Raw genomic sequence first — 19,752 nt, forward strand, 5'->3', positions numbered from 1 at the left:
GCTGTCTTAATTTCCTCCGTCTCCACAGCAGCTCTCTGTCATGATCCAATTTTAAAGTTGTTAGAAATGCCTCTGCCCAAATTAAGGTGCAAACAAGACCATATGCCAAAGTCAATAGTATGGGTTTTTATTTGGTAGTAAATATGAGAGAGAGAGAGAGAGAAAGAAAGAAAGAAAGAACTAGAAAAGAGGTGGGAGGACAGAGAGTGACAGAGACAGAAGAAAATATCCGTGGATCCCAACGATGTTGTGTTGATCCTCTCCAGCTGGTCTTCTTGGTGGTGAAGGTCCCCCTGCAAAGCATAGAATGGGATGGGTTAATATACACTCAGGCTGGGTGGGAATGCTCCCGTACCTCTCCTGGGGGGGTGGGGGGGCAGTCTCTTGCAGCAGACTCTGGATCTATTGCATGATTTTGTATCACGTGCAGCCCTGTGATGTGAGGCCTAGCACTTTGGGGATCTTTGATGGACTGTGACACCCCTCAGCTGCCTCTCACGTGAATTCCCTGTGGATGTGGCCTGTGGGATTGGGGGTTTTACCTGTGAGCCAGTTTGTGTAATGGAGGATGGGTGGTCAGTGCCTTCTGACCAGAGGCCACACACCCGAAACCTCATTCCCCGCCTTGTTTCAGGAGGGGGAGTCTGAGTAAACCTGGCTTCTGTGGGCTGGGGTCTCCCCCACCCCGAACCCAGCCAGAGGTAATTCTCAGCACAGCTGCTGGATTTAGCTTTCTTGTGGACGCATTCTTTTCCCTCAGCCTGAGATGACCAAACAATAGTGTCCTCTTTATCTTATCTAGGCAGCTTCACTCACAGTCCAAAGTTCAAGTCAGGCTGCTTCAAGGAGGCTTCTATGGTTGTAGTTTCTTTATACAGTTTTTGCTATAATGGGCAAAGTTCCTTTATAACAATGTTTAAGGCATGAATCATTTCAGTCTGACACTCTCCCAAAGCCCAGTGATGACCTTTTGGGTCCTTGAAATACCCTCTCCTGAGGTGACCTATGCCAAGGATACATGGGGCCACTGGGCCAGCAACAATGGAGTTTTTTTGCCACTCATGCCCAGTCAGGATCACTTTAGCTCCCAGTATATTCCCTGTAGGGATCCCCTGTCACCCCAGAAATAGAGATGGATTCTGTCCCTACATGATGGCATCAGGGTACATTATGCACCAGTGTCAACTAAAGCCTTATGCTCCTGTGGCTCTGCTGTGCCAGTCATTGCATCCACAAAGTCCAATAGATCCCACTATCCCTTTCTCACACCTGGCTGGTGCCAGGAGCCCTCTAGTTCTGGTCACAGTACTCGCTGCTCACTTCTTGTAAATATGACCTGGTGGTCCTTTCATCAGCCCTTCTATTCTTCCTGAGGACTTGCTCACCGGAAACTGGAGTGGCGTTTTTCCTTGAAGAGTTTTCTGCCTGGGAGACCCTTGTGGGACCTCAGTGAGAGTGACCCCCATGAGACCTTTGTGAGACCATCATGTGACCCCTGTGAGAAACCACTGTGTGAGAGATACCCTCGTGTGAGAGACCTCAGGTGTCCTCCAGCTACCCCCTACTGTGGCTAGCACAGGTCTTTCCCATGAGAACTTTCTCCTGTGTTTTATAAACAAAGATAAAGTTTGGATGTTATTGAAACAGTGTCTCGAGATTTGGACAGTTCAGGCCTGGCCAATCGGGCCTAGCGGGAGGTTTCTGACTGACCAATCTGGGTGACCTCTGAAAAGTCGATATAAGTTGGAATCAAAATAATAAATCTCTCTTTTCTTGCTACACTGAGAACCCGGGTCCTTTCTCTGCTAGTGGCTCAACAGCGACACCCTACGACTCACCAGAGGGCATAAGCCCCCAGGAAGGGCAGGTAGAAGTAGCGGCACTCAGGGACAAAGGTGATAGTGATGGTGATGGCATCGCAGAAACAGCTGAAGGCCCTGAACTGCAGCACAATGAGCCCATACCCAGCAGGTGACTTGTAGGTGTATGTAACCTGACTGGGGTCAAAAAACTGCCTCTCCCCCCAGAAATAAACCCCACACACCCAAACGCCATCCAAATACCCCCGCACCCCTCCAAATGGCATGGGGATCTCACCTGAACCTCACAAGTATAAAGCACTTGAAGGGGAGCAAAGAAATTCCCCCCCCACCCCCAAAGTACCTCCCTGTGGTTAACGCACTGCCCTTGCATCCCAAAATAATCCCTCAAATACTCACAATGCCCTCCCCAAACCGCACAAATACAGGTGGGCATGGGGGTCTCACCTGGGCCTTGCAGGTGAGCAGGGTGATACGGGCAATGCTGTTAAGGGTCAGGTACACAGAGAGCTGGACAGAGCTCTGATGTGGCCCCTGAGGATACCAACCCTGTGGGTGCCCCATAGAGACCCCCATAGACCCCTATCCCATAGACCCCCCCAAATGCTCCATAGGGACCCCCAACTGCCCCATAGCGACCCACAGCTGCCCCCTTGTGCCCCCCAGCCACCCCCCTGTATCCCCCTTGGGACCTGTGGTGGAAAGGCACTTGCCCAACACAATGAGCATGAGGAGGAAGATGAAGAAGCTGATGGGGGAGGAGCAACTGGCAGGGGGGCATGGGGAGGGCTGGGCACCCCCCTTCATCACACCCCCCACACGAGGGTCTTTGCACCCCATATGTTTCAGACCAGACCCCCATAACCCTAAAACCCCTCCTGATGCATCCCAGTCCCCCCAGACCTCCCCCTGACCCCACTAATCTTCCCCAAATCCCAATAATCCCCCAAGACCCTGATGGACCCCAAAGTCAGCAGCCCACCAGGCCCAAATAACACCTCTTAGCCCCCCCAAACCCATCCAGAACACTCAGCCTCACTAAATCTCAATGTGCTCCTTAAACCTCGACACCTCCCAATCCCTGAAGACACCCCAAATCCCAATATAACTTCCCCAGACCCTGATGCTCTCCAGTCCCTGCAGCTGCCCCTAGCCCCCACAAACCTGTCCATAGCCCCTCAAGCTCCCCCCTCACCCTTCACACTGGTAGCCACCATGAGCATCTTGTAGGTGGTTTAGAGCAGCTGCCACCCCTTGAACAGGTCTGGGGGGGCTGGGAGGGTACTCCCAAAGCACCGGCGCCCCCCAGCACCCCCTCAAAGCTCAGATTCCCTCCCCTCAGCCCCTCAATCATGAGTAAGGTGAGGATGAGGATGGAGATGAGGAGAAAGGTGATGTCTGTCTCCAGGATGCCTGGGGAAGGTGGAGGGTAGGGTAAGAGGGGTTTCACCCCATGAGGCCCCCAATACCCACCAGGGTACCCACAGACGCCCCCTGCACCGCATCCTCCCCATCAATCCCGATGTACCCCAACCCCTTCAGCTTCCCCAGACCCCAATAACCTCCAATATATCCCCCAATCCTGATGCACCCTAATCCTTCCAGCCCCCGCAAACCCCATAAAGCCCTCCAGACCCTCACATATGTCCCCATCTCAATGGACCCCAATCCCTGCAGGCCCCCAGACCACCATAAATCCCAATATACCCCCAGACCCTGATGCACCCCAAACCCTTCAGCCCCCCCAGACCCTGCAGACACCCCTTGGACCCCCACACCCAATAAACCCCCTCCGACCCTCATCAACTTCTCCACCCCAATAAATCCCCTCAGACCCCCACGACCACCAATATACTCCCCCATCTCGATGCACCCCAGCCCCGGCACGGGCACCGGCCACGCCCCCGCCCAGCACGCCCCGCCACAGGCCACACCCTATGCAGGCCACGCCCCATGTCTGACCACGCCCCCGTGTCTGACCACGCCCCATATCTGACCACGCCCTGTATCTGACCACGCCCCCGCGCCGCACGGGGTCAGCGCCTCTGTCCATTACAAGCCAATACAACCCCGTATAGCCCGGTATGGGGCACTGTCACCCAGTACAGTCCAGTATAACTCAGTACAACATTGAAGAGATCTGTACAGAGCAGTACAGTCCCTTATAGTACAGTACAAGTGACTATAACCCAGTAAAGCCCAGTATTTCTCGCGGGGGAATCAAAACCAGGTGGTTCAGTCTGCGGAAGGGGAACAAAGAGCGGCACGTGGCAGTGGGGGGAGGGCAGAGGACTGGGTGTCGTCGGGGACCCCCCAGCTCTGGGGGTGGTTGCACCGGGGGGGGTGACCCAGCTGTGCGACCTCTTATCCCTGCCAGCCCCCCCGGGACTCTTAAATCCGTCCAGGCAAGGGCCTTCCCCACCCACGTAACGTGGGGTGGGAGGGGGCGGGGAGGGGAGGGAAGTGGTGACAAAAAACGATACCCAAAACTTCCTTTTTCTAACCCCAAAATCGCCCAAAGCGGAGGCAGCGGCACGGTGGGAACCCGATGGGGGGGTGGGGGTCCCCAAAACCCTTGAGGAGTGGGGGGTCCTTGGAGTGTGTGGAAGTTCTTTGGTCCTGAGGGAGGTCCCTTATGGGGTCCCTGGGGTTCTGCGGGGGTGTCTCGGGTTTGGATGAGTGGTCTCTAGGCCCTAACAGGGGGTCCTTGAGTTGTGTGTGTGTGGGTGCCTGGGGTGTGGATGAGGGGTCCTTGGAGCCCGAGTGGGGATCCTGGGGTTCTGGTCAGGGTCTCTGGAGTGTGGGTGAGGGGTCCCTGGGCCCTGAGCAGGGTTCCTGGGATGGTGGTGGTGTCTCTGGCTTGTGAGGGGGACCCCTGGGGTGGTGTGGGGGGGAGTCCCTGAGCCCCGAGTGTCCCTGGGCCTTGAGGGGGGTCTCTGAGGTGCTAAGGACACTCCTCACCCTGCTCTCTCCCCAGCTGCATCCAGGATCTCCCCACGGTGTGTCACAATGTGCACCCCACTTCTGGTGACACTGGTGACACTGGTGATGGTGCCCGTGGGGGTTTTTCCCTATGGCTTCCGCAACTGCATCCAGGCGCCGTGGGACCCTGGGCTGTTCCGCTGCATCCAGCGCTTCCTGGGCACTGTGGGGGCTGCAGTGGGTGACCTCCCCTCCTCTGCCACCTCCCTCAACCTCTCTGTCAACACCTTGCGCCAGGTGCCCCCTGGTGCCTTTGCCCGCCTGCCACGGCTCCACACCCTTGATCTGACCCACAACCAGCTGGAACTCCTGGCCCCAGGGGCTTTCTGGGGGCTGTCTGCACTGGCCCACCTAGACCTGGCCCACAACAACCTGTCAGTGCTGGTCACAGGTGTGTTCACTGGGCTGGGCAACCTGAGCTCACTGCGGCTGGACCACAACCCACTGCAGAAGGTGGCCCCAGAGGTTTTCCAGCCACTGGCTGCGCTGGCCACGCTCTGGCTGCGGGGCGGCCAGCTCAGTGCACTGGAGCACGTGGCCATGGCTGTAGGGAACCTGACACACCTGGACCTCCTTGACCTGTGTGCCAACATGCTGTCGACACTGGGCCCAGGGCTGCCACCCATGCTGAGGGTCCTGCACCTCTGCAACAACTCCCTGGGAGCTCTTTTGGGAGCGACCCCTGGGGTGCTGCCCCCAGGGCTGCGTGTGCTCGACCTGTCCTACAACAACATTTCGGACCCTGAGCCACTCGCTCGCCTGTGCCTACACAACCTGACACGCCTACACCTGGCTGGGAACCCGCTGGACGTGGTGCAGCTGCTGAGCAGGGCTGGAGTCTCCCCACGCCAAGTGGACGTGTCAGGACTGCAGGTGGGCACAAGAGGCTTGGAATACCTGTGCCAGCAGCTGACAGGGCGACAGCTGCAGAGGCTGCGGCTGCAGCGTGTGGGGCTCACAACAATGCCTTATGGGGCTCTGGCCAAGTGTCCACTGCTGGGTGCCCTGGACGTGTCTGGCAACCGTCTGCGGCAGTTGGGCTGCGTAGGGTGGCTGTTGACCCAGGAGCAGCGCGCGGCACTGGGTGAGCTGGTGGCTGAGCACAACCTGCTGCGTCGGCTGCCATCATGCCGTGGGACCCCGATTCTGCCCCAGCTCCACAATATGTCTCTGCGCTTCAACCGCATCTTAGTGGCTGGTGCAGGGGCTTTTGACAATGCACCGGCGCTGCGGCAGCTGCGGCTGGACGTGAATGGGCTAGCATGGCTAGACCGTGCAGCACTGCGTGGACTCTGTGAACTGCGGCACCTGCGCCTTGACAACAACCTGCTCACCGACCTCCTGGCTGGCTCCTTTGCTGACCTGCGCCAGCTGGAAGACCTCAACCTGCGCAACAACCGTGTGGCCGTGCTCTTCCCTGGTGCTTTCAAGGGACTTGACCGCCTGCAGACCCTTGACCTTGGCGGGAACAACCTGCGGCACTTGGCAGCCAAGGCTTTCCAGGGCCTCCCGCAGCTTTGCCGGCTCTACCTAGACCGCAACCGGCTGCTGGAGGTGAACGCGGCCGCATTCCATCCAGTGCAGGTGACGCTGGGTGTGCTAGACCTGCGTGCCAACGCACTGCACTACCTGAGCCGACACCCGCGGCAGCTGCCACCCTTCCGCTACCTGCACAAGCTCTATGACCTGAAGTTGCAGGCCCAGCAGCCATATGGGATGCGTGTGGTCCCACAACGCTTCTTCCAGGGCCTCAGTGCCTTGCGCTTCCTCTACCTGTCACAGAACTCGCTCTCAGCCATCCCCGCTGATGCCTTTGATGACCTGGCGCAGCTCCAGTTCCTGACACTGGCTGACAGCAATGGTGGGATGGGCCACCTACCTGCTGGCATCTTCAAGAACCTGAGCCAACTGCGCAGCCTCAATCTGGAGAGTGCAGGACTGCGCAGCCTTGGCCCTGAGGTCTTTGGCAACCTGACGAAGCTGAAGGAGCTACGCCTGGCCAAGAATGAGCTGCGTGCACTGGATGTGACTCTGGCCACGCACCTGCCTGCGCTGCGCTACCTGGACCTGCGCAAGTGCCCACTGAGTTGCAGCTGTGCCAATGCCTGGCTGCCTGCCTGGCTGGCACGTGGGCCCGTGCAGGTGGTCTACCTGTATAACTACACCTGTGGTGAGATGGGTGGGGCCCCTGCATACCTGCACTGCTTTGACACGCGCGTGTGCTACCAGGACATGGGGCGATACCTGTTCGCGGGGACGGCACCGGCTGTGCTGCTGCTGCTGGTGCTGCCACTGCTGTACCACCGCGGGTACTGGAGGCTGCGCTACCAGCTCTTCCTGCTGCGTGCGTGGGCACGTGGGCACTGGCGGCGGGAGCAGCGGCGCTACACCTATGACACCTTTGTATCCTACAATTCGGGGGATGAGCGGTGGGTGCTAGAGGAGCTGGTGCCTGAGCTGGAGCGTGGAGCGCTGCGACTCTGCTTGCACCACCGTGACTTTCGCCCTGGCCGCGCCATAGTGGACAACATTGTGGATGCTGTATACAACAGCCGGCACACGGTGTGTGTGGTGAGCCGTGGGTACCTGCGCAGCGAGTGGTGCTCACTGGAGATCCAGATGGCCAGCTACCGCCTCTTCGATGAGCTGCGTGATGTCCTTGTCCTCATCTTCCTCGAGGACATCCCTGAGGCTGAGCTCTCGGCCTTCCACCGCATGCGCCGTGTGCTGCTGCGGCGCACGCACCTGCGCTGGCCCCCCGAGCCCCCTGCACAGCCTCTCTTCTGGGCAAAGCTCAGGTGTGCCTTAAGTGGGGGGGACAAGGAGGAGGAGGAGGAGGACAGGGATAGGGGGGGCAGGGAGGACGGATGCCCTGGTGCAACCAGGACCCCCGGGGAAGTTGCCCCTCAGGAAAGCAACTTTCTGTCCCAAAATCACTGTTTTTTCTCTGGGGAAGGTGCCCTGTGGAGTGGGGATGATGGCAGCAAGGAGGAAGAGGAGAAAGACGAGAGGAAGAGGGGGGGCAGGGAAGAAGGATGCCCTGACATGACTGGAGCCCTTGTGGAGGTTCTCCCTCAGAAAAGCAGTTTTCTGCCCCAAAATCACTAGCTTTTCTCTTGGGAATATGCTCTGCACAGTGGGGATGAAGGTAACAAGGAGGGGGAGGAGCAGGAGGAGGAGGAGGAGGAAGAGGAGGAAGAGGAGGAGGAGAAAGGCTGCGGGGATAGAGAGCAACTGCTCTAGAGCAACCTCCCTGTGTTGTAATGGCGATCCCAGGGGACATTCCCAATAAAAAAAAAAAGTGGTTTTGTCCCAAAATCCCTGTTTTTCCTCTGAGAAATGTGCAGCTGGGACAACAGTAATGAAGAAAAGGGGAAAAGAAGGAGGAAAAGAGAGGGGCAAGCTGGACCTCAATGTTCAGATGCAGCAAATGCCCAACAGCAGCTTCATCATTCAGTTCCTTTGACCAGCATTTGCAGACATGTGGGAGCTGCAGCTCTTGTACATCTGGCTCTTCCTGGCCACACGCTACCACCGCTCAATAGGCTGCTTCTGCCCATAACGGCACCCCCGGGGCTGGAAAATTCCAGCAGGATACAGGAGGCACCCTCCATTCATCCTGCCACGCACTGTCCTGTCCCCCCACCCCAGCAGCTCACAAGCCCAGGAAGGGCAGGTCTGTGCCTCGCTCCTACCCGATCCTCACTGGCAGCAGGATGTGCCTGGCTTGGCTGGCAAACTGGAGCGTGCTGCAGATGTCCGGGCCAGCCGGTGCCGCGGGCTCGTGGCCATGATCATGGGGCTGTGGGAGCTGCTGCCCAGCGAGTACTTCCGCAAGCACATCAGCTGCTGTCCGGGAGCAAGATGTGGCTCTGCCCGCTCTGTCCCGAGAGATCGAAGCTCCACTCAGCTCTCAGCCCTGGGGCACTCAGGGATGTCCCTCTCGGGCCAGTCCCTGAAGAGCCAGAGCCTGGCAATGCCACGTTGGGAGCAGCCGTCCCTTGGCTCTGGCCTGCGGGCAGATGCTGCTGTTGAGGGCCAGCAGTGAGTGATTGATGCTGGTCCCTTCCACAGCCCCTCTCCCCAGTCCTTGGTGACTCAGGCTCACTACAAACCCACCAGGTCAGTCAGGCTCAGCTTGGCCATGTGCAGATTCCCAGCAAGGCAAACAGCAGGGTTGGTCCAGCTGTTTTACCTAGATCTGCGAGGACAGAGATGGCTGAAGCCATGGTTCCACACTCCTGTGGGGAAGTTGGGTGGAGCAGCAGCACCAGTGGGACCAGGGTTCCATGTTTCCCATGGGGTAGGTCAGTGGATCATGCAGGATGATGGGGCGGGAGTAGGAGAGGAGCCTAGCCTGCTGTGAGGATGAACCAAATACCTGGAGACAACATAAGGAACAAAGCCAGGGAAAGGATCAGTCAGGAAGGGACAGAGTTATGGAAAAGGATCAGCAATCCCATGCTCAGTGGTGAAAGGTACAGCTGGTCGAGTTCCTAAGGGCCTGGAAAGGCATCCAGACAGCTGGACTACTCCCCTGCAAGAAGCAACAGGTGAGACACCAGGTTCAGGATGAAGCAACAGCCAGAGCCTCCATCTGCCCAGGCAGCTGTGACAGCCCTGCAAATTCAGGGAAGGACATGGCTGGAATTGAAAGTCATTGGCAGGTTTGCACCAAGAAACTGGAGAGCACTTTGACAGAACCCTGGGGGGTGTGTTATTTCTGGCTCAGTGCCAAGGGGGACAGTCCTGGGATATTGGTCCCAGCAGCTTCCTAGCTCAACTTCCAGCACCAATCAGAGTAATACCACAGCCAGCAACAGTCACCTGGAGGATGGCATGAGAGCAGGAGGAAGTGGTGCTGGCCTTGGTGTGATGCTATGCTGGCTTTTATTGCCCTTGGCCAACATCTCCAGGATCTGCTCTGGTGATGTGGGCTGGGAGAGAATGGGCATAGAGATCAGCACCCCAGATGTGGCACCCAGAGACCCTGACACAAAGCAGCCCCAGGCACTCGGGCTGAGGCATCCTGCAGCTCCACAGGCCCTGGTGACAACTTGGGGTCACATCTGCTGCCAGCCAGGAGCTGTGCAGGTGGCAGTCTGGGATCTCCACATCCCCTGTGTCCCCAGGACAGGAGAGAGAGGAGTGGAGGGGGAGGAGAAGGAAGGGGAGCTTTCTGCAGCAGCCCCTATACCAGGGGTGACTCCCAGGCTGGGCTGGGATGAGGCAGAGATCATCACCCTCCCTGCTCCCCTTCAGAGCAATTTTTCTCCCTGTTTCAGCCACTTCAATGCAGCAGAGACAGAAGGAGAGCCCAAACCAGCACTGCTCTGATGCGCAGGTCACCCCTGAACCTTTCCCGGAACAAGCTGACAGCCCTATTCCCACACCTCTCCCCATGAGGTGTTTCTGCTTCCAGACCTTCTCCTTACTCTCGTTTGTGTCCATCTTCCAACACCCCTTTGAAGACTCCCCACCTAGTTTCAGGCAGGACAGAGTTGCTGAAATAGAGGTGGTTTTTTTTTGTTTTTTTGGTTGGTTTTTTTTTTTTTTTTTGCAGTAGCTGAGGGGTGTGGCTTTGGGCATTTCTAGAAGGCTATTCAATACCATCTTATTTGTCACGGGTAAGGGAAAAGGACTCTACCTTGCTTCTGAGAGGAAGGGGCTCCTTCTGTGAGGAGAAAGCATGGCAGGTGAAGATTTTCCCAACCTTTCACCCCCTTTTCCTCCTTCAGGCCTGGTACAACAATTTTTGAGAATCTTGAATTCCATTTGGGTGTTAAGGAAAGTCTGTTCTTGTTGCTATGTCTGCCAGGTCTCCTGAATGCGGTCTACACCATGTTTTCAGAAAGGCCTTTCAGAGATCTTTCTGGGGGGACAATTGTTAGGAGTGGTATGAAATGTGGGAGGACATGGGCCAGTGTTTGGAAGACTTCTCTGCTCCAGTGGTTTGGAAGTTCAGCCCTGGACAGCTACGTGACTCTGTTAAAGTGATGATATATATGAAAGAAAAATGCTGCGGTGACTCCAGAGAGCCACAAAGTTGTGCAACATGCTGGGCCCTGGCTACTATTTATCCGACACTGTTCATCACTTAACAGCATCCTCAGGGGAGGAGGAAGAAAGCAGAATAACAGGCACTGTGGGCACTCCAACTGCAGCTGAACCACATGAACAACATGCGCTGGGAGTAGTTGCCCCCATAGAGAAGAAATCCAAGACCAAATCAGTTTGCTTAGTGAGGGATGAAGAGGAAGCAAGGCCCTCACAACAGGAGAAAGATCCAGATGAGGTCTAGAAGTTTTTATGGAGTGCACCATCATTGTACACCATCACTGGCAGTGACGTCGGTGAAAGAAGGAGAGCAAACAGTGCTTCAGGTGACTACCCAGCACAGTAAGATCATATTTTCTCCTCCCTACTGACCTATGCACTGGCTGTAGAAAGAATGTTCAACACTGCAGACAGATTGGAAAGACTCAAGCAAACTAGAGAGGAAACGTCTCATGTCCTGTCGGTATGGACCAAAGTCTCTGCTATTGGGAGCAGCCAAAATCCTGCTTGGGAGATGGGCGACATACCATGAAATAACCTGTGGTTTTAATTGTCTGACCATGGAGAGGACATAAGGAAGTGGGATGTAAAACCCATCACTGCCCCAGCAGCACAGGTGAGTTGAGAGGAAGAACAACCATCACAGACACACATCACAACGCAACTCTTCAAGGATAAATCTGCTCCAGTTTCCAGTGGGCAAGTCTTCAGGCAGAATCGAAGGACTGATGTTACTTCTGATCCTCTTGAAAGAACATCCAGGTCATAGTTACAAGAAGTGAGCAATGAATACTGTGACCAGAACTAGAGAGCCCTTGGCTCCAGCCAGGTGTGAGAAAGGGACAGTGGGATCTATTGGACTGTGTGGATCCATGGCCTGGCACAGCAGAGCCACAGGAGTGTCAGGCTTTTTCTGACATCAGCACATGATGTACCCAGATGCCATCGAGATCTGTAGGCATAGAATCCATCTTTATTTCTGGGATGACAGCGGGATCTCAACAGCTGACTGTATTGGAAGCTGAAGTGATCCTGACTGGGCACGAGTGGCAAAAACACCCCATTGTGACTGGCATGGTGGCCTCATGCATCCTTCGCAGAGGTTACCTGCGGGTATTGTAGGGATACAATATTGTAAGGATACAATACTACTATGCGATGAGTTGCAGAAACTACCAAGGGACAAGGTGGATCAAGTCAGGTTGCAGAGGGGAAAGCTATCCAGCTGGCTTTTGATGTTGCTGGATATTGCTGAATAAGAGAAATGGCCGCTGACTCATGCATGGCAGCAAATGTTCTGTGGAAGTGGCTGGACAATGGATAAAGACCATTGGCAGCACAGAGGGAGACCCATCTGGTTTATTGAATTGTGGTAAGGTATTTCTGCCTAAGGAGAGAAGTTGGCTGTAAAAGTCCATCATGGGGATACACATGTACCTGAGAGTCAGAAACTGAAAAACATCACAACAACAGACAGGTGGATCAGGCTAAGATTAACTTGTCACAGGTAGATCTGGACTGGCAACACAAGGGAGAGTTATTTCTGGCTTGGTGGGCCCCTTAGGCATTTAAGGTCATCAGGGAAGAGATGTAACACACAGATGCATTGTGACTGAGGGGTGGACTTAACCATGGACACTATATCCTGCATAATCCATGACTGTGAAACATGCTGCGATCAAGAAGTTCAAATGGGTAAAGCACCTGTGGTGTGGGGGATGATGGTCAAAATATATATCTAGGGAGGCCTGGCAGATCGATTGCATCACACAGCTGCAACCTCTCCAAGGCAAGCTTTACGTGCTGACAATGGGAGAAGGCATGCCTGCATGGCTGGAGACACACTCCGTGCCTTATGCCACTGACTGGAACACCATGCTGGCCCTCGAAAAACAAGTCCTGTGGCAACATGGCAGCACTGCAAGAATTGAGTCAGACAATGGGACTCATTTCAAATATAGCCTCATGGACACCTGGGCCAGAGAGCACAGGACTGAGTGGGTGTACCATATTCCCTGTCATGCACCAGCCTCTGGGGAAGTTAAATGGTGCAATGGACAGTTAAAAACCACACTGAAAGCAATGGGTGGTGTGACCATCGAACATTGGGAGCTGCATTTAGCAAAGGCCACTTGTTGAGTGAACACCTGAGGCTCTACCAGTCCAGCTGGCCCTGCCCAATCAAAACTTCCACGTACTGGAGAAGGGGATAAAGTCCCTGTTGTGGATGTGAGACATGGGTTAGGGAAAACTGCTTTGATCAGTCCTGCTGTAAGCAGAGGCAAACCAATCTGTGGTATTGTCTTTGCTACAGAACCTGGGTGCACTTTGTGGGTAATGCAGGAGGATTTGACTTTGGGTGAGAAGAGTCTGTAATGTTAAATTGTATAACATTGGTTCCTGAATGACACTGCAACTGTGTGCCGTAAGTCCCATGGCCAATGAGGATGATCTGCTTCAGATACACCAGCTGTGAGCTCCTGATGCAGCCACCAGCCAACAGCACAGCAGCTCTCCTGCCCTGGGAGACATCTAGAATGGACAAAACCCACAGCGACGGACTAAATGAACTCAGCAGACATCTCGGAGGCACAGCCATTCGCAATGGAAATTATACCTGTGCTTGTGTATATTTATATATATATGTGTATGTATTTAGTGGGAAGGTGTAAGATCTGGGCATGAGTAGATGGTACAGAAAGAGGGGTAGATACTGTCCTGCCTTTGAACAAGGCTTTAATGTTCTCCATACCACCTCACCTTTTTGTCAGGGCTGGGGGAAAGGGACTCTCTCTGGCCTCTAAGAAGATCGGTGTGGCTTCTGGGTAAAAAACATGATGGAATTTTCTGCTATTGTTCATTGTGCTGGATTCCACATTGAGCATTTTTGCATGTGACTTACCCTCTTTTGTATACTTTTCTTATTAATATTGTTGCTGTTACTGTTTGTTTTCTTACCTCATTGCTGTTTGCAGTAAATATTTCTTATCTCAACCTGTGATTTTCACCTTCTGTGCCTCAAATTCTCAACTCCATCCTGCCAGAGAGGGAAGGGGGAGGCAAAGACAGGACTGACCAAGCAGCATCTGGTTTGGGAGAGTCTTGGTGGGGGCACTGAATTGGAGAGTACCATTCCTAAACCATGACAGTTGCAAAGAAATCTGGAATTCCATGGCTCAATCCCATAGCAACAGATTCTAGTGCAGGTTTCCCCGGCAATCCAACTGGGCCAAGACTTGGTTGCCAAGTGAAAGGATTTAGGAGCAGGTCCATTGACAGTGCTGTGGTAACTGACCCTTGGAATGAGATAGCAAAGGTATGCCATGGCAACAGGATCTGTTACAGGCCTCAGCTCGTGCCCATGGCAACCACCTGTGGCAATGGATCCCCACAGAGCTGCTCCAGGACTGGTGTCAGCAATTCGTCCTGGTGATGGGCCTGGAGTGACAGGATGAGGGAGATTGGTGTCCCCCTGATAAAGAGCCTACGGGGATGCTGACAGACTAGTTGGGCACAAGGATCTTGGCTTTCCTGGGGCACTGACTGAGGGTTGAGTAAATCTCCCCATACTAAGGGTCAAGGGAGCCTCTCCTTTTCAAGTGACAGTCAATAGTATTAACTTAGCAGAGGGAAAATTGTGAGGAAGGCAAGGGGTAACTCAGCATAACTTGAAGTCTTGAGAGTAAAGTACCTGCCTTGCAAATGTGCTGCAATGGAGCCTGAGTGTCATCGTCATTGTCATCACCATCATCATGACCACCATCTCTTTATTTATAAAAGTTGAAACACTGACCTCTTGTATAACACTGCTCAGATAAATTACAGAAAGTACAACAACACTTTAAAGCAGCAAATCCATGTTCCAGAGAATTCCCTGACATAGGAGTAAATCCACAATTTTCTCCGTAATTCACTTTCTGGTTAAACCCAAACCCACCTGATCTCCTCTTTGAGGTCACCTGACACCAGGTAGAGCTTGGAAAATATTTCGTGCTCTGCTTATGCCTCCTTTGGTTCCAAGTCCCTTTCACTGCTGTTGTCCCTCCTCCCAGAGCAGCTGTCCAGGTGAGCAGGTGCTGCAGGTGCCAGAGCAGAGATTCCCCGGCAGCCCTGGAGAAGAACAGGATGAGGCAGGCGCTGCCTCTGTGCCCCAAGTGCCTCCACCTGAGGGACTCACCCCATGGAAAGGGACCTGGAGCAGTTCCTGAGGGACTGACCCTCTGCCTCCACCCACCCCCCCAGGAGCTCTTTCATCAGGTTTTCTCTTGCTGTCTCTTGCTGAAGTGTGAACGATGGAGCAGCCTGGGGTCAGCCAAGGTCATCCATCCCAAGCCTCCACCACTTTTAGAATCCTGGGCTGCTTTGGGTTGGAAGGGACTTCAAAGATCATCTCAATCCACGCCCTGCCATGGGCAGGGACATCTCCCACTGTCCCAGGTTGCTCCAAGCCCTGCCCAACCCGACCTTGAACACTTCCAGGGACGGGGCAGCCACAGCTTCTCTGGGCAACCTGTGCCAGAGCCTCACCACCTGCACAGGGAGGAATTTCTTCCCAATATCCCATCTAACCCTGCCCTCTGGCAGGTGAAAACCCCCACCCTCCATCCTGTCCCCTGACAAACACCCTCCCTAGGTTTCCTGAAGGCCCCTTTCTATATGATATTTTATATTTCTATTATATTTATATCTACATATATATCAGCCCAAAAGGTGGCTCAGGCAGTCCATGAGTAATTGTGACCACCTGGGGTAGCCCCTTGTGGGGGGCCTGGGGGAGTGCTGGGGATCTGGGCAGATCTGTGGGTTGTTTTGGGGAGCTTCAGGGGGTTTTAGAGGGAGATTTGGAAGGGTCCTGAGGGTTTATAGGGTGTCGGGGGGGGGTGTGGGAACCACCTCTGTGGCATTTTGAGAGGACTCTGAGGGTACTTGGGGTCTAGTGGAGAGTTTGTGGGGAGTCTGTAGGGATGGAGGGAGTCTCTGGGGTTTTGGGAGGCTATAGTAGTGTGTACTCCAGGTCCCCAAAGTTGTCTCAACCTCCTCTTCACCTGACAGAATTTGATCTCCACCTGTCAGGGAAGCTCGCCACACAGACTGTTCCCGATCCCCGTGAAATTTATGATGTGCACAAAATGCACGAATGTTTTTCCTGCAATTTCCCTGACTCCAAGAGGGACCAAGGGAGCGGTACGAAAGGGGGGGAGGGTTTCTCCATTTCCCACATGGGCAATTGCAGTTTTAATTCAAGTTTTAATTAAAGGCTGAACTGGTGCTGGTGCTGCGATAGGGTCTTTCTCCACACCGTCGGCATCGCACCAGTTCCCGGGGGCACTTGAGGGGCTGGGGTCGCTTGGATCAGGGGAGGGCTTGCGGGACCACTTAAAGGTCTGGAGGGGCACTTAGGCGTCGGGGAGGCAACTGGAGGGCACTTGGAGGTCCGAAGGGACACACAGGGGGCATTTTGGGGGAAGGTAGGGAACGGGGGCGGGGGGAATTAGGGATCCGAGAGGACACTCGAGGGTCGGAAGAGGGAAAATGGGGGTACTTAGGGGGCCCTGGGGGCACTTAGGGCTCGGGGGAGCTCTGGGGGGGCAGCTGGCACGGAGCCTAGAGCGCATGCCCGGCTCCGACGGAACTGCCGCGGGGCACGACGGGAACCGCAGTCCCGGCTCTAAAGGCTTCTCCGGGGCCCGGGAGCTCCTCGGGAGTTGTAGTCCAGGAAGTGACTAACCCGGCGCCTACCCGGGGCACCGCCCCCAGCGCCCCACTCTCAGCGCTGATTGGCTCCGAGCCAGGACGGGCGGGCACGGCTTCCAATGGGAGGCGGAGGGAGGGAAGGCCGGGAGGCGGCGGCGCTGGGGGCGGCAGGGCCCGAGGGGCTTTGGGGGCTCAGCGGGAGCTTCTGGCGCCCCCCATGATCCCCCACAGCGCCCTCAGGGGCGGGGGGACACCAGAGACCCCCGGCGCCACGTTGGTCGCGGAGGTGAAGAAGCCAGGTGAGCCCCACCTGCCGGGGTTTGGGGGTTCCACGAAACTCCCAATAACCCCCTGAGCGCCACTTTAGACACCCCAACCCTGTCCTGGCCCCTCTAAAACACCCCACAGACCCCCGGACCGTTATAGACCCCCCAAAGCCCCAGGGCTCCCACAGACCTCCCCCAACCCCAAAACCCCATAGACTTTTTCTGGATCCCCTATAGACTCCCAGTGCCCCCCCAAACACCCTCAATCCCCAACGCCCCGCTTATAGCCCCAGTCCCCTTCTCCAACCTTAGATCTCATCCAAACACCCCACAGACACTCCCGGACCCCTTAGAGACACTCAGCATCTCATCAACACTCTCCCTTGAGCCCCCAGAAACCCCCAAATGCTCTTGGTGGCACAAAGGGGGAGAGGGGATGAGGGGCAACCCCAAAGATAGGCGAGGTCCTCCTGCTTCCCAGGGGCAATTTCAGGGTGTCACTGCTTTTCTGGCCCCGCCGTGGGTTGGTGGCGCTCAGGTGGGGGCTCCAGGAGGGTCTCGATGGCGCTGGAGGGAAGGGAGAGCAAAGGGGAGGTCAGGGGGACCTGGGGAAGGTGCGGGGGCAGACCCCTAGAATTTGGGGGTGAGGATGTCATACCGAAGGCGCCCCCTTATGGCCCGGCGGTGGCATCGCAGCATCCAGAGGAGGGGGTCCTCCAGCGGGCCTGGGGGGAGCAGGTGTCACAAAGGGTGGCAGTCCCACAAGTGCTCCTCTGACCCACAGGTGACTTCCTGATCCTGAAGTACCCCCCAACCCACAAGTGCCTACCAGTGACCCCCCAGCCTCGCATGTGGCCCCCTGACCCACAACTGCCCCCCTAGCCCTACAAAGGACCCCCGTGGCTCACATGTGCCTCCCAGCCCTGCAAAGGCACCTCCAGCCTTATAAGTGTCCCCCAGCCCCAAAAATGACTTCCTGACCCACAAGGACACCTCCAGCCCCACAAAATGTTCCCATGATATACAAATTACCTCCCTGGCCCCCCACAAGTGCCCCCTAGCCCCACAACGGCACCTTCAGCCCTCCAAGTGTCCCCATGACCCACAACAGCTCCCCCAGTGCCTCACCCAGTGACTGCTGGGACAGCGCCCCCTGCAGGGCATCACGGGGGCTGCACCTGATTGGCTGTGGCGCCTTCGGGGGGGCACGTGACCTCGAGCCCAGCGCCCCCTGCTGCAGGGGCTCAGGGAACACCTCCCTTGCAGGCTGCAGAGCATCCTGGGAGTCACGTGATTTCCAATATGGTGCACACCACAGGGCGCCAAGGCAGTCGTGTGGCCCCCACCATGGCTGCTGCCGCAAAGGTTCACGGGAGTCTCGCTTCCCACAGGGTGGCGCTCCCTGGCGCAGAGATGTGCAATGGCTGTTGCTGATTGGCCAGAGGGCCTCAGGGGAGTCACGTGACTGTGAGTATAGCGCCCCCTGCAGGGACTCCAGAGAGCTGCTCGTCCTTGGCCAGAGGGCCTCGTGGGAGTCATGTGACCCCCAACATGGCTCCTGCCGCAAGGGTTCCTGGGAGCCATGCTGGGGTGAAGATTTCTCCTGCTGCAGGGGATTGCAGAAGTGGCTCCTGATTGGCTCAGGGGGGTCACGTGACTCCCAGGGCAGTGGCCCCTGCGGGGCCCCGAGGGGGTCATGTGACATCCTCCGTGGCACCCCCTGCAGGCCACCCTGGGAAGCAGCAGAGTCCAGCAGGGCCCTGCCCACCAAGGGCGCGTCCAGCGCTGGCTCCTCCCCTCGGCAGCGCCTCAAGCGCCATCGAACGAGGGGGTCATCGAGGGTGGAGCTGGAGGGGGCGGAGCCAAGCAGAGGCTTCGCCCTCTCTAGCCCGCGGGGGCGGGGCCTGAGCAGGGCCTGGCTGCAGGGGAGGACAGGGTTGGGGGAGGGCGAGGACCCCCGAAATGCTGAGCCTGCACCGCCCCCGCGGGGGTTGGGGGTCTCGGGAGACATTTGGGGGCTAACGGGAGCGCATTTATGGGCGGAATGGGGGACCGGGACATCACCTGGGAGTGGCTGGGTTAGTTGGGGGTCCCCGGGGCGCTCTTGGGGAGCACCTGGGGCAGAGGAGAGAATTGGGAGGCAGTTAGGAGTCTGGAGCGGCATTTGGGGGTCTGGGGAGCACCTGGAGTCCGGGGCAACACTTAGGGGACAGAGGGGAGACAGATGAGGGTCCCAAGGGCACCTGGGGGTCCCGGGGAAACTCGGGGATCTCGAGGGGCGCTTGAGGCCGGAGTGCTCTCCCACCTCCTTTGCACCAGCCGCTCCGTTCGCTGCTCCAGGCTAAGCCTCTGCGGGAGAGACGCGGGGAGTGACGCGGGGCCCTCCGAGCCCCCCAGTTCCCCCCACACCGTCCCCTCGGGACCCCTCCGGCCTCACCCGCTCCATCGCCCGCGCTCTCTATGGCCCCGCCCCAGCGCCCCGAGATCGGGCGCTGATTGGTCGAGGGCGGGGACGGGCGGACGCTGTGGCCAATGGGAGGCGGGGGAGGGGAAAGGCGGGAAGCGGCGGCGCCGAGCGCGGGGGGAGGGTGGGGATTCGTGGAAGGGCTTAGAGGTTCCTGGAGAGGATTTGGGAATTCCCCGGAGGGATCTGAGGGCTCTAAGGGGACTGGGGGAGTCTCTGGAGGGGTATATGGGGGTCCCTGGAGGGGTTTGTGGGTCTGAGAGGGCTGAGGGATGCGCAGGGAGGTTTTGAGGGTCCCCGAGAGGTTGTTGGAGGTGCGCAGGGCAGGGTTTTGATGGGGGGCTTGGGGTGGGCATGCACCCCAATTTGGGTGTGTTGGGTACACATACCCTCTTTGGCGTGCAAAGTCTGGGTTTCGGGTGCAAAGCGTGATTTTGAGGTTGAAAACCCTCCTTTTGGTGTCCAATCA

General features: G+C 56.5%; 2 protein-coding genes across 10 annotated transcripts; one reads left to right on the plus strand and one right to left on the minus strand.

Moving 5' to 3' along the window:
- The first annotated feature begins 4,305 nt into the window (after positions 1 to 4,305).
- LOC146421868 (uncharacterized) lies at positions 4,306 to 8,120 on the plus strand. Of its 2 annotated transcripts, none has more exons than XM_085046962.1 (2): positions 4,306 to 4,357; positions 4,798 to 8,120. In XM_085046962.1, the coding sequence occupies exon 2, from the start codon at positions 4,830 to 4,832 to the stop codon at positions 7,908 to 7,910; it is 3,081 nt and encodes a 1,026-aa protein (XP_084903088.1). In that variant the 5' UTR covers positions 4,306 to 4,357; positions 4,798 to 4,829; the 3' UTR covers positions 7,911 to 8,120. The 2 variants fall into 2 exon arrangements, with proteins under 2 accessions (XP_084903088.1, XP_084903089.1); XM_085046963.1 differs by having other exon boundaries at positions 4,321 to 4,357; positions 4,808 to 8,120.
- A 7,966-nt stretch (positions 8,121 to 16,086) lies between these two features.
- On the minus strand, positions 16,087 to 19,558 carry LOC146421869 (uncharacterized). Of its 8 annotated transcripts, XR_014848434.1 has the most exons (5): positions 19,257 to 19,552; positions 19,063 to 19,168; positions 17,948 to 18,738; positions 17,478 to 17,544; positions 16,087 to 17,386 (listed from the first exon to the last, which is right to left on the minus strand). XR_014848434.1 is itself a non-coding variant. In XM_085046967.1 (4 exons), exons 1-4 carry the CDS (start codon positions 19,263 to 19,265, stop codon positions 17,190 to 17,192), a joined length of 1,041 nt encoding a protein of 346 aa, XP_084903093.1. In that variant the 5' UTR covers positions 19,266 to 19,558; the 3' UTR covers positions 16,087 to 17,189. The 8 variants fall into 8 exon arrangements, 3 of the variants coding, with proteins under 3 accessions (XP_084903093.1, XP_084903091.1, XP_084903092.1); XR_014848436.1 differs by lacking the exon at positions 17,948 to 18,738 and having other exon boundaries at positions 19,125 to 19,168; positions 19,257 to 19,557; XR_014848433.1 differs by having other exon boundaries at positions 19,063 to 19,551.
- Positions 19,559 to 19,752: the final 194 nt, after the last annotated feature.

The sequence above is a fragment of the Lichenostomus cassidix genome, unplaced genomic scaffold (assembly GCF_008360975.1).
Source record: "Lichenostomus cassidix isolate B80296 unplaced genomic scaffold, HeHo_3.0 HiC_scaffold_46, whole genome shotgun sequence".
NCBI lineage: Eukaryota > Metazoa > Chordata > Aves > Passeriformes > Meliphagidae > Lichenostomus > Lichenostomus cassidix.